The sequence below is a fragment of the Bos taurus genome, chromosome 11 (assembly GCF_002263795.3).
Source record: "Bos taurus isolate L1 Dominette 01449 registration number 42190680 breed Hereford chromosome 11, ARS-UCD2.0, whole genome shotgun sequence".
NCBI classification, from domain to species: Eukaryota; Metazoa; Chordata; class Mammalia; order Artiodactyla; family Bovidae; genus Bos; species Bos taurus.
Genome location: NC_037338.1, coordinates 70,604,753 through 70,618,308, shown reverse-complemented (window position 1 = coordinate 70,618,308; position 13,556 = coordinate 70,604,753). Strand labels below are relative to the sequence as shown.

The 13,556-nt window shown below is 50.5% G+C and overlaps 1 protein-coding gene across 1 annotated transcript in view; it reads right to left on the bottom strand.

Annotated features, from left to right (window-relative positions):
• The window catches only part of ALK (ALK receptor tyrosine kinase), a 732,834-nt gene that overhangs the window by 44,860 nt on the left and 674,418 nt on the right, over window positions 1–13,556 (bottom strand). Inside the window, exon 12 of the mRNA XM_024999478.2 lies at window positions 13,281–13,443. Coding sequence (XP_024855246.1) covers window positions 13,281–13,443 — 163 coding nt within the window. The remainder of the gene's footprint in view (window positions 1–13,280; window positions 13,444–13,556) is intronic.

Sequence of the window (13,556 nt, the reverse complement as noted above, 5' to 3'; positions counted from 1 at the left end):
CGGAGTATTTGTTATTATTCTTACTGATGGGAGTAGCAGTAATTGACTTGGTACAAAGTTTTAAAGTCTCCCCACAGGCTCTAGACACAAGGAGTCCCACATGGAATGACTGAGGAGAGTGGTGTTTACGAGCACAGACTGTTTATTCCCATCTCGCCAGTAACTCCTTCTGGAGCCATGTGTGTGCAGAAAACAAACAACCAATCGTGATGAAAATAAAACCAGAGTGTGGGGATGCAGGGGTATTCCTGCTACCTCTGAGGCTGTTGAGATGAAGTCAAGCAAGGATGGGAGACAAAGAACGCAAATGGTGAACTGTATGAGAAGAGCAGCGTGCCATGGAGACAGTTCCTGTGCCCACTACACGTACCTCCCCAGAGACTGGCTGCCAGGGAGAGGGGTCTGGGGGCTTTCGAGTCCCTGCATATTCAGACCCAAGGTCTTTTATGAAAAGCTTTGAGGGAGAGCTGCAAGGTGATTTTGTTCACATGCACACGTGGTGGCTTCTCCACCTTTAGTTCTAGGAATGTCTTGTGTTCCCAGCATGGGAGGGGGATCCTGGGGGCTGTCCTAAGGCAGAACTCAGGCCTGTTCTGCAGAGACAAGGCTGCTGGGCCAGCTGATGGCTGACGTGGCAGTTTAGAAGCCAAGATCTCCGTAGAGAGTGAAGGAGAGTTGAGCCCATCATTCTGTCTCCAGGGCCAGTTCCCCTGCGAGCTCGTTGCACATTGGTGTAGGGTGTGTGCCTAAAAGGAGATGGGAGACGGGCTCCAGGCCCTCTAGGGGCTTACAAAGAAACTGGGGAGATAGAGTTATGACCAGAGAAATCTCCCTGTGGGAGTGCTGAGACAGGGGAGGCAAAGTGGAAGCACCGAAGGGCTCTGGGCCTCCACGCCCAGAGTGGACCATGTGTGTCCCCTCAGGGTCCCAGATTCTTCCCTTGTCAAGGAAGAACCATTTATTCCTCTCCAAATGTACAGGGGCATGGGGAGGTCAACGTCAGGAGGAGATAATGGTGTGAAGCTCTGAGAAAGCGGCAGCTCTCTGTGCAAATCGGGGCTGTCAGGTGCCTGGGGCCCAGGAGGGGCGGACGACAATGACAGGCATGGCGGCAGCAGTGCTGGGGTCCTGGCTGCTTTTGGGGGGGTGCGGGGTGTGCGTTTGAGGTCTGCTTTGTGATGGAGATGAAGGATGGGTAGGACTCTCAGACAAGCAGAAAGAGGTGGAGGGTAGCAGTCAGGCTTGTGTGAGCAGAAATGAAAAGGGAGAAAAGTCAGGGGGCTGGGGTAGGGAAGAGGGGGCTGGGAGGTCTGCAGAGGGAAGTAGGGCCGATTCCTGACCATATGCTAGGCGTGAATGCATATGGCATCCTCCTCAACCCCCGAATCCAACAGCCAAAAGCCATACACAGGAGCTGTTAGCGATCTCATTTGACAGATGAGGAAACCAAGGAACAGAGGGATTCACTGGACCATGCAAACCCTGGTCTAAAGCTCCACACTTCCCCTCATGGAGGCCATCTGCCCTCCAGCATGCTGCTGCGGGTTATATGGTCTGAGAAGCGACTGGCCTATCCTGACTCACTCAAATTGTCTGCCAAACCCTCGGTTCCAACCCATTAGAAACAGAGAGGTGATGAGGGCGGTTAAAAAGGCTGAGGAAAAAGGAAGGCTCATTGGTGAAAGGAAAGCAGCAGAATCATTTAGCTCAGAGAAGGCAGACTCGGGCCGGGGGTTGGGTGTGGTGGGCGTTGCAGAGACCCGGTCGAGTGTGGAGATAGTGACGTGGACGTGTACTGGCCACATCTGTCCAGGGCCCTGGGGCCTTGGCACATTGCCTCAGAAAGTCATTTTGAAGGTGAGGTTTGCTTGGAAGACTGCTGCCCAAGAGGGAGTCCTTGCTCTGCCCACTCCTGCTATGGTTGAGAGGTGAGCTGTACCCTTCTCTTCCCTCTGCCTCATTTGCATAGTCATTTGCATCAATCTGCATGTATTATGAATCATTCTGAACTCTCTCACATGTTTAAATTTAGCCAAAGCATTATATTTTAGATGTTGTTTGTTCCTGACACTTCCCATCCCTCAAGCCTTCTTTCCTATTTCTCCTACCCCCAACCAAGTCTGAACTCCAGCCCCATCTGGGTCTTGACCTAGTTCTTGGCAGAGAAGTAGATGGAAAAAGCCCTGAGTTCTGAGTCATATCTGGGCACTCTGTTGGCTGTGTGACTTGGGACAACTTGGTTCAACTATCGGAGCCTCAGCTTCCCCTGGCCAAGGAGAAAATGAGGAGAAGGACCCCTGCCCTCATGAGGGTAAGTAGTGGATTTGAAAAGACGGCAAACTGCTGCCAAGTGCAAGGTAGGGGGGACTCTGGGCTGGGGACATGGGGGAGCTTGGCACCCAGGTGTCAGCAGCTGGACTTGGCTTTCCTGTGTGATGGCCTCAGCCCCACGTTTCCACCTGGACTAACATCTAGACACAGGGAAGAGGCAGCTACCTGCTGGGACCACTTGTAGGGGTGATAGTGCCCCTCTGGTCAGTCTGGTGAGGCCCGGAATTCCACCACTGAGCTTCACTCCCTTGGAAGCTTCTAGCTACTACAAGGCCCATCTCTTCCAGGTGGCTGAACCACAGTGAAAAAAGCACAGGCTGGTGCAGACAGTTGTTGCTATTGTTCAGTCGCCCAGTCGTGTCCCTCTCTGTGACTCCATGGACTGCTGCCCGCCAGCCTCTCCTGTCCTTCACCATCTCCTGGAGCTTTGCTCAAACTCATGTCCATTGAGTCGGTGATGCCATCCAATCATCTCATCCTCTGTCGACCCCTTCTCCTGCCTTCAATTTTCCCCAGGATCAGGGTCTTATAATGAGTCAGCTCTTCTCATCAGGTGGCCAAAGTATTGGAGCTTCAGCTTCAGCATCAGTCCTTCCAGTGAATATTCAGGACTGATTTCCTTTAGGATTGACTGCTTTGATCTCCTTGCAATCCAAGGGACTCTCAAGAGTCTTCTCCAATACCACAGTTCAAAAGCATCAATTCTTCAATGTTCAGCCTTCTTGAGGGAGAAGGAACTAGCAACCCACTCCAGTATTCTTGCCTAGAGAATCCTGTGGACAGAGGAGCCTGGTGGGCTGCTGTCCATAGGGTCTCGCAGAGTCAGACACGACTGAAGTGACTTAGCAGCAGCAGCAGCAGCCTTCTTGATGGTCCAACTCTCACAACCATATGTGACCCCTGGGAAGACCATAGCCTCAACTATAAGGACCTTTGTTGGCAGAGTAATGTCTCTGCTTTTCAACATGTTGTCTAGGTTTGTCATAGATTTCCTGCCAAGAAACAACTGTCTTCTGATTTCATGGCTACAGTCACCATCCACAGTGATTTTAGAGCCCAAGAAGAGGAAATATGTCATTACTTCTACCTTCTCCCCTTCTATTTGCCATGAAGTAATGGGACCAGATGCCATGATCTTACTTTTTTAAATATGTAGTCTTATGTCAACTCTTTCACTCTCCTCCTTCACCCTCATCAAGAGTCTCTTTAGTTCCTCTTTGCTTTCTGCCATTAGAAGGGTATCATCTGCATATCTGAAGTTGTTGATGTTTCTCCCACCTATCTTGATTCCAGCTTGTAATTCATCCAGCCTGGCATTTCTCATGATGTGCTCAGCGCATAGGTTAAACAAACAGGGTGACAGCAGACAGCCCTGTCATACTCCTTTCTCAATCTTGAACCAATCACTTGTTCCATACAGGGCTCTAACTGTTGCCTCTTGACCTGCATACAAGTTTCTCAGGAGACAGGTAAGATGGTCTGGTATTCCCATTTCTTTAAGAACTTTCCACAGTTTGTTATGATTCACACAGTCAAAAGCTTTAGCATAGTTGATGAAATAGGGGTAGATTTTTTTTTGAAATTCCCTAGCTTTCTCTATCATCCAGTGAATGTTGGCAATTTGATCTCTGGTTCCTCTTCCTTTTCAAAACCCAGCTTGGAGATCTGAAAGTTCTCAGTTTGCATAATGCTGAAGCCTTAGCATGCAAGATTTTAAGCATGACGTTATTAGTATGGGAGATGAAGGCAATTGTCTGATGGTTAGAACATTCTTTAGTACTGCCCTTCTAGGGAATTGGGATGAAGATTGACCTTTTCCAGTCCTGTGGCCACTCCTGGGTCTTCCAGATTTGCTGACATATTGAATGTAACACCTTGATGGCATCATCCTTTAGGGTTTTGAATAGCTCTACTGGAATCCCATTGTATCCACTAGCTTTATTAACAGCAGTGCTTCCTAAAGTCCACTTGACTTCACTCTCCAGAATGTCTGGCTCTGGGTGACTGACCACAGCATCATACTAATCCAGATCATTAAGATCTTTTTTGGACGGTTATTCCATGTTATTTTGTACAGTTATTCTTTCCATCTCTTCTTGATCTCTTCGGCATCTACTAGATCTCTACCATTTCTGTCCTTTATTGTGCCCATCTTTGGACGAAACATTCCCTTGGTATTTCCAATTTTCCTAGAGAAATCTCTAGTCTTCCCCTTCTGCTGTTTTCTTCTAGTTTTATGCGCTGCTCATTGAAGGAGGACTTCTTGTCTCCCCTTGCTGTTCTTTGGAACTCTGGATCTAGATCCAGCTCTGTCCCTCATGGCCGGGAGCTGGGTGGGACATCCCCCACCCGAGTGCTGAGTGAGACATCGCCTACCCAAGGAGCTGGGTGAGACATCCCCCACTCAGGATCTGAGTGAGACGTCCCCTATTCAGGTGCCAGCCTTGCACTTGGGTCACCCTGAGAGCCAGAGCCTCCTGGACTTTTGTGTTCAAGGCACCTTGCTTCCCTCTTCTGGTTCTGGCCCTGTTACCCACCAGCTTTGTGACCTTGAGCAGGTTATGTACCCTCTCAGAGCTCCAGTTTCCTCATCTATAAGAGGTGGATAATAATACTTACCTTGAAATGTTGTTGTGAGAGTTCCATGAGATAATGCCCCTTATAAGGGGCCTGGGGCTTCCCTGGTAGCTCAGCGGTAAAGAATCTGCCTGCAGTACAGGAGCCACAGCAGACGTTGGTTCAATCCCTGGGGTTGGGAAGATGCCCTGGAAGAGGGCATGGCAACCCACTCCAGTATTCTTGCCTGGAGAATCCCATGGACAGAGGAGCCTGGCAAGCTACCATCCATAGGGGCGCAAAGAGTTGGACACGACTGAAGCAACTTAGCATGCACGCATGCTAAGGGGCCTAGTTCAGCCCCTGGAGGGTAACTAGTGAGTAACAGATGGTAACTGTTCTAATGTACCCCTGGTGAGCCTGTCCACTCCTCTCTTGGAGTGACTTCCGGGAGGCAGAAGGGGGTGACTGGATGAGGCCCTGGATTCTAGAGAGCAGAGCAGTAGGTGGAGTAGAGTGTGGCCAAGGGGCCAGGGTCAAGGGTGTTCAGTTTCACCCTGGACCTACCTCCACAGGGAGTACAGGCCAGCCCTGGCGCTTCTGAAGACCCCCTAATCATATGAATCATGGTACACAATCTCCTGCCAGGATAATAACCTCAGCCTGACTCTCTGAAGCTCTCTTCCCATCCCTTGTAAACAGCTTATTTTGATGGTTGACAAATGCCAACAAATTAATATACCTGCCACTCAAGTGGGGAAAACGACTCGCCGTGATTCCAATTTACTGGAAATTACAGGATACTGTTCTCAACGAGCTGATGCTGTAATTTTTTTGTTTTTCTTCATCTAAATCCATGTCCCCTGGTCAGAATGAATGTTTATTGGGTTTGCGTTTTGTATTATTGACTGTGAGCTATTGTTACCTGATGTAATTGAGTTGTGAATCTTTTTTAAATAAAGAATTAGCAGCAAATCAAAGTGGCTGTCTGCCGGAGCCTGAAAGGAGAGCGCAGCTGGTGTGCGGCACGGGGCTGCCAGGGACGATGGAGGGGAGGGAGCGAGGGGACCCCACTTGGAGAAGCAGGGACACCTCATTTCTCTCCTACACCTGATCTGGGCTCTGCCTTTAATACCTAGCTGGACTTCGGGCAAGTCCCTCTGTCTTCTGAGGCTTGGTTTCCTCCTCTGGGAAATCAGAACAGTAAGGTCCACCTGTGTATCCATCCAGCCTCTGGGGTGCTGTGAGAGCGTGGAGATGCTGGGTGTGTTCGGAGACGCTGGATGTGCGCAGGGCTTTGGCAGCACGAGGTCTCTGTTCATTTGTATAGTCAGATGACCCAGATGGGTCCTGCAAGCCATCAGGTGACACCCAGGTCAGCAGTAGAGGCTGTCCCTGTTCCAGTCCAGTTTTGCACCGATGAGCAAGACCCATTGTCCACTCGTGTTCCTTACCGCCTTCCTGACCCAGGAGTACGAGAGCTAGAAGAGACCTCAGTGACCTCTCCCTCTCACCCCTCCTTTGCAGATGAGGCCCTAAAGCAGAGGGAAGGCACACTTCCAAGGTCACACACTGTATCGGAGGTAGAACCCAAGCTTCATTCTGCCAGTGGCTCATGGATCTTCGCTCCATGCACCCCCCAGGCCCACATTCTGACTTGCCCTGCTCTATGCTCCCTAGGGCGATGGCCATCTGCACAATTACCCTGGCAAGGAGTTATGCCTACAACTCTCCTCTACGCTTGTCTAGAACTGTCCTGGCATTGTGAACTGTTACTGAACTTTTCTGCTCTGCAGTCTTTGTAAAGACCAGAGGCTCAGTCCTCTCTACAAGGTCTGCGGCTCCAGACAGACAAGTGGACACCACCCCCACCCTTTTCCTGGCTCAGAGCCGAGCACGCAGTAGGTGCTTCATGGCTGTGGGTGGATCTGAATAATGGTGTGATCCAGCTGCACTCGCTGGTCTCTGGAGCCAGGTGAGGAAATGAGTGTCAGGGACAGAGGCCATCAGGAACAGCTGCGGCCAAGTCTGTGGGCGGGCTTGGCTGGCTGCAGCTGCAATCTGGGACCTCCTGCACGCTATGTCTGAGAAACAAGCGAACCGTGTGAGAGCTGCTGTCAGGAGCTGTGGGCCTTGCTTGACAAATGAGACAAATGATTTTATGGACAATCTGTGTGAGCATGCATATGTGTGTGTGTGTGTGTGTGTGTGTGTGTGTGTGTGTGTGTGTGTGAAGCTGGGGGAGGAGGAGGGCTGGGAAGGATGTGGAACCCTGGAGAAGTAGTAAGGAAGGAAGACAGGCAGGTGGGCTGGGGGAAGGGAGAGAAAGATGAAGACGGGAAAAAGTCAGGAAGAGCCAGAGGCTGGCTAGCCAACACCTCTGGCGTGTGGCTGCCCCAGCACGGGTGTGTCATACATGGAATCCTACTAAATACCTCAGAGCTGGGCACGTGCCTCCATTTCACAGTGAGGCTGAGACTCTTGCCCCAGCACAACCCACAGTCCATGCTCACGCTCTGACCCACCTCGGTCACCCACCCCCACAGGCACTCAGAACCAAACTGGAAAAGTGAAGTTGCTTAGTCGTGTCCGACTATTTGCGACCCCATGGACTGTAGCCTACCAGGCTCCTCAGTCCATGGGATTTTCCAGGCAAGAATACTGGAGTGGGTTGCCATTTCCTTCTCCAGGGGATCTTCCCGACCCAGGTATCAAACCCAGGTCTCCCGCATTGCAGGCAGATGCTTTACTGTCTGAGCTACCAGGGAAGGTACCCCCCTCCCTGTTATCCTTGCCTGTCCTTCCCAGTCAGGCTCCTTGGGACAGGAGGTGTCACTCACTGTCCTGGCTTCCTCAGCCCCTGATTCACTGTCCTCCTGGTATTGTCTGCTGCCCTATCCCCCATCCACTCAGTCCTCCAGTCACGCTGACTCTGCCTCCCAAACGTATCAACCCCTCTCGCCATGTTTCCCCTGCCCTGGTCTAGCTCCACTTGACTCTTGCCTAGATGACCTCAACAGCCTTCCCTCTGCTCTCTTGCCTCCCTGCTTGTTTCTCTCCTCATCACACCATCACCAGAAGGAGCAAGATGCGTTTGGGAGGTGAGGCTCCAGTCTCAGGGCCAGGTCTTGCCTCAGCTCCTGCAGGCCCCGGCTCCCCCAGGAGCTCTTTCCACCAGGAAAGCCCTCCCCTCTTATTCATAGACAACTCTGTCACCTTCAAGACTGAAACTCAGGCTTCTGTCTCCTCGTGGAAGCTACCCGTGAACTCAGGCCCTTCCCCTGGCCTCTGATGCAGGGTGGTGTGAAAACCTCCGGTGTGGCATTTGTACATCACACCGAAATGCTTTGTTCCTACATCCACCATTGGCTGGGGCTCCTTTGGAGGCAGAGACTGCATCTTGTACCCTCCATATACTTAGGTGTCAGGCACAGTGTCCTAATAGGTGCTTAGTATGGTTCTCTGAGATTTGCAAAGCAGGAGGAGAGCAGGTGTGGACCCCTCTCCTGTTTTGACAGAGAAAGTAGAAAATCTAGGGGAAAGGGAAGCTCAGGACAGTACAGCTTGTGTGTGTGTGTGCGCGCATGCACGCACGTGCGTGCATCTGTGTGTGTGGGGGGGGCTTTCAGTACGATATAAAATAGGTAACTAATAAGAACCTGGGCTTCCCTGGTAGCTTAGATGGTAAGAATCTGCCTGCAGTGCAGGAGACTTGGGTTTGATCCCTGGGTTGGGGAGATCGCCTGGAGGAGGAAATGGCTACCCACTCCAGAATTCTTGCCTGGGGAATTCCATGGATAGAGGATCCTGGTGGGCTGCAGTCCACGGGGTTGTAAATGGTTGGATGCGACTGAGCGACTAACACACATACACAAGAACCTACTATACAGCACAGGGAGCTCTACCCAATACTCTGTAATGACCTACATGGGAAAAGGATCTAAAAAAGAGCAGATAAAGGTATAACTGATTCACTGTGCTATACAGTAGAAACTAACCAACATTGTACATAACTATACTCCAATACAAATTAATTACAAACAAAGAGTGGGGGTGCTTTCACCTGTACACATCCCTGAGGAAGCCTCAGACAATGATGCCCCACCTTGGCAGACAGTAGGTGCTTGGGAAGTAGTAGTTTCTTTTCCTTAACCTCTCCGATCAATAGGTAGTGCCGGGTCTCAGGCTGCAGTCAGACAGCACTAGCTGAGTGCCACACTCTTCCAGGAATAGATGGACTCCCTAAGGAATGCTCCCAACCTTTCTGTTCTCAAGAACCTTTGATCACATCTGTCTTCTGTGTGTCCTGTTTGTGTCACCAGATGAACTGTACTTACTAAATGAGGATTAGTACTAGTTACTATGGAGAAAATATCTTCCAGAAAAAAGGTGCCTGATCCCTCAACCTGGATATTCTGACTTTGGGGCCTCCCAGGGGGCTCAGTGGGTAGAGAATCTACCTGCCAAAGCAGGAGACACAAGTTCAGTCCCTGGGTTGTGAAGATCCCCTGGAGGAGGAAATGGCAAACCACTCCAGTATTCTTGCCTGGAAAATTCCATGGACAGAGGAGCCTGGTGGACTATATAGTCCATGGGTTGCAAAGAGTCAGACACGACTGAAGCGACTAAGCATGCATGCACGCATAGCACTTTGACATGCTGTAATGATTTATAGCACATCATTAAATGGTCTGCTTCTTTGATGCGACATTATGTGACCAACAGACATTATTGTCCAAGTTTCAAGCCTCATCTAAGGTCAAGGATTAGATGAGGGTCAAGAATTAGATGAGGGTCAAGAACATCTGTAACAGCCTTTGTTGGGTTAAAAAACAAGGAATCAACAGCAACAACAAAACCCAAACCAAACATTTTGGGGTTTGATTCTTTCGTATTGATATGGTGCTTCTCAGGCCAGTTCAAAAAAGTCCCCTTTAGCAACGTGGACATTTCAGTGTCTTGCTTCAACAGAAAAACAGCTCCTGTGTGTGCTTCTGGTAAGTGTGCAGTAGGCAGTGCTAGGGGCTTCGAGCTAGCTAGTCTCAACATTCCAAAGAGAGAAATGGAAACAGTTCTCCCATTTGGGCTGGGCTTATAGCAACACCGGAGAAGGCAATGGCACCCCACTCCAGTACTCTTGCCTGGAAAATCCCATGGATGGAGGAGCCTGGTGGGCTGCAGTCCATAGGGTCGCTTAGGGTTGGACACAACTGAGCAACTTCCCTTTCACTTTTCACTTTCATGCATTGGAGAAGGAAATGGCAACCCACTTCAATGTTCTTGCCTGGAGAATCCCAGGGACGGGGGAGCCTGGTGGGCTGCCGTCTCTGGGGTCGCACAGAGTCGAACACGACTGAAGTGACTTAGCAGTATAGCAACACAGGGTGGTGATATTGTGGCAATTCACGTAGATCAGAAACCTGGCTAGACTTAGACATGGCTGTGATTACTAAAAAATGGGGAAATGAATTAATTATTATTTAATAAGTGTAGTTTGGCAGGCATAATCTTTCAAAAAACCAGAAAAAAGTCCTTGGAAGCACAGAAGTTGGAAACTACTATTGTTCTGGAAATGCTGTCTGGCCACTGCCTGACACTATGGTTACTCCAGCAGATTTCTTGCAGATGTTGGGCTGGGCAGCACCTATCACGTGCAGGACACGTGTGACATACTTGTACATGATCTTTGCAACCAGCTGGACAGGTGTCAGCAACTCCCAACCCTCACCTTTAACAGATGGGAAAACAGAGTCTCAAGGGATTCAGTGACCTGCCCAAGTTTGGAAGTGGGTCTGATTCACCCTGTCTCAGGGGAAACACAGCCTTAGAGGACCTCTGTAAGTCTCAGGGGACTTTGAGCCAGTCTAACTTGGGAGTCGCCCTGGGCAAGGATGGGCCAGCAGGTCTTGCTGGAGGTAACTGTTGAGGTCTCTGTCTGCCTTGCCAGTCCTCTGCCGCCTTCCTCATGTTGCTTTTCATATGTGGGGATTTACATCAAGTGCTGGGCTGGCCAGTCTCCCTTCAGGCAGTGGGGCCTCCCCTCCCAGGCTCTCATTTCTGGAGGCTTCCGGGAGGTGGGTGCTGCGTGGGTCCTATGGATCCCCCTGCCCCCATTTCCTGTTTCTTGTGTCTCAGACTCCAGATGTGAGTTTTAATGTAGGGAACACAAAGACTTTGAGCCTGAGGGTCCTTGGTTCAAATTCCATCTTTGTCACTGAGGGCCTTTTTAGGGGGGCCTTAGGGGGGCTTCTCAGGTGGCACCAGTTGTAAAGAACCCACTTGCCAATGCAGGAGACGTAAGAGATGAGGGTGAGATCTCTGGGTCAGGGAGATCCCCTGGAGAAGGAAATGACAATCCACTCCAGTATTCTTGCCAGGAGAATCTCATGGACAGAGGAGCTGGTGGGCTACAGTTCGACTCTTACAAACAGTCAGACACGACTGAAGTGACTTAGCACATATGCATGCACACACATACATGCGGCCTTAGATCTGTTGCTTAACTTCCTGACTCCAGTTTCTTCATATGGAAACAAGGGAATACAGATAAGAACAATAATAATGACATCTACCTCATTGTTACAAGGAAGAGAAATACCTAGTGGGTCCTCAACAGACATGCATCCTCTTCTCTCTAGGACAGTGGTGACCTCTGGAAAATCGCCCAGGCAGGAAGGGAGGCCCGGCCTGCTCAGTGTGGTAGGAGCAGGGGTAGCCGGATGTCTTTGGCCATTTACTGGGGATTTGTGGGACCTGGAGCTGCTAATCTCATTGCAGCCAAACCTTGTTATTGCATTCCTGCCCAGAATGTCATTTAAAAAGCACTTAGGGTTTCCCCAGAATGCATTTACACGAGGTCCCAGGGGGTGGGACTGCACATAAAACAGGGCAACCTGAGAAGCTCCTTTCCTTCCCTGGGGGCTGAGGCTGTATGGGGGTGGGGTTGGGCCTGCAGGAAGGGAAGCAGCTCATTTCCCACTCCCCTCTGGGGAGGGGAGGGGGCATTTGCATGAACAATGGCACAATTATGCTTCCTGTTTACTCAGCCCAGCCATGTTCTGTGCAAGGAGCCTCCACTGGCTGGGCCTCAGAAGTCTGGGCCTGGAGGCAATTTCTGGACCCCGTGGCTGTGGGGAGGCTCCTGACTCTGAGCTTCAGTTTCCTCCTTTGTAAAAGGAGGATTGCGGCATTGACCTTGCCCCCATCATCGAGCTGTGAGAAGATGACAGTCTGGGGTGTGACGAACCCAGTGGTTTTCGGGGGTGGCATCAACATCACATGAGAACTTGCTAGAAATTCATATTCTCGATGAACGAATGTGTGGATGGATTCCAAGAGTACAATGAATACCACTTAGGTCTCCCTCCTCAACCTGCATCCAGTAAACGTCAATGTGTTGTCATATTTGCTTCATTAATGTAAAAATGTTTAGCATGAAAAAAAAAAAAATGAAATGCATATTCTTGGGCCCCACTCCAGACCTATACAATCATACTCTTCGCGAGGCTTCCCTAGTGGCTCAGATGGTAAAGAATCTGCCTGCTAATGTAGGAGACCTACATGAGGTCAATCCCTGGGTCAAGAAGATCCCCTGGAGAAGGAAATGGCAACCCACTCCAATGTTCTTGCTTGGGAAATCCCATGGACAGAGGAGTCAAACAATCAGATACAATTAAGTGACTAACACCTTCACTTTTACTTTGCGAGTAGGCCCAGCAATCTGGGCCTTGTACATGGCTGGGCTGCGCAAATAGGAAGCGTAACTATGCCATTGTTCATGCAAATAACTGGCCTTCCTGTCATTCCGATGCCCGTTCAGGGTTAGAAGCCTTGCCATTAGCTTGGCTTAGCTGTCTGCCCGTTGGAGTTGGGCCTCCCTCAGCCTGGCCTTGCTCTAGTGGAATGCTCTAAGGTGGGGGTTGGGCCTGGGATGATAATTCAAGAATAGTCACTTTACTAGCAAACAATGAAGGCCCAGGAAAGGAGGCTCAAGGATAAGAAACATCTTTCATGTGTATCATACTTTTGTTTCCCAAACATTTTGACATTCATTGCCTCATTTGAACAGCATGAAGTAATAGTCAAAGAACAGCCCATTCAATTTATAATTATTAATAAAACTAGAGAACGCTCTGAAGCTAGCTCATGCATGCATATTTTCTCCACAAATGGTCTGTGGTGTGGGCGCCTGGCAGAGGACATAGCTACCTTTCCTGCCATATTCCATTATCCCCAATCTCCCCATCTCCAGCCCTCACTTCCAATGTGGGCCAGAATCTCTGGCCTTGGCCTGCCTGGGCACCCCAGTGGGTCAGGCATGCACCCACAGGCAGGACCCCAGTCCTCTTCAGGAGGGCGGGTCTGCCCTTGACCCTCCCCTCCTCCATACCCACCTGTAGGTGTCGGTGGCTGGCACCTTCCAAGTCTGGATGCCCTTCAGGGGGCCCTCGCTGCCCACCACCACGCTCAGGTTGGAGTTCCGGTAGGCATTGTTGCACTGGGCCTGCGTGGGGCCGTGGGGCCCACTGGCCCCGCATGTGGTGAACAGCCAGTGAACTGCACACGAGAGGAAAGGCAATCACTCACTTGGCCTGGCCCTCCCTTCTCCAGGGGTCTCCCTCGCTGCCCCTGAGCTGTTGGCTCCATGGTGCCAAGCCCCTGTTCCAAGA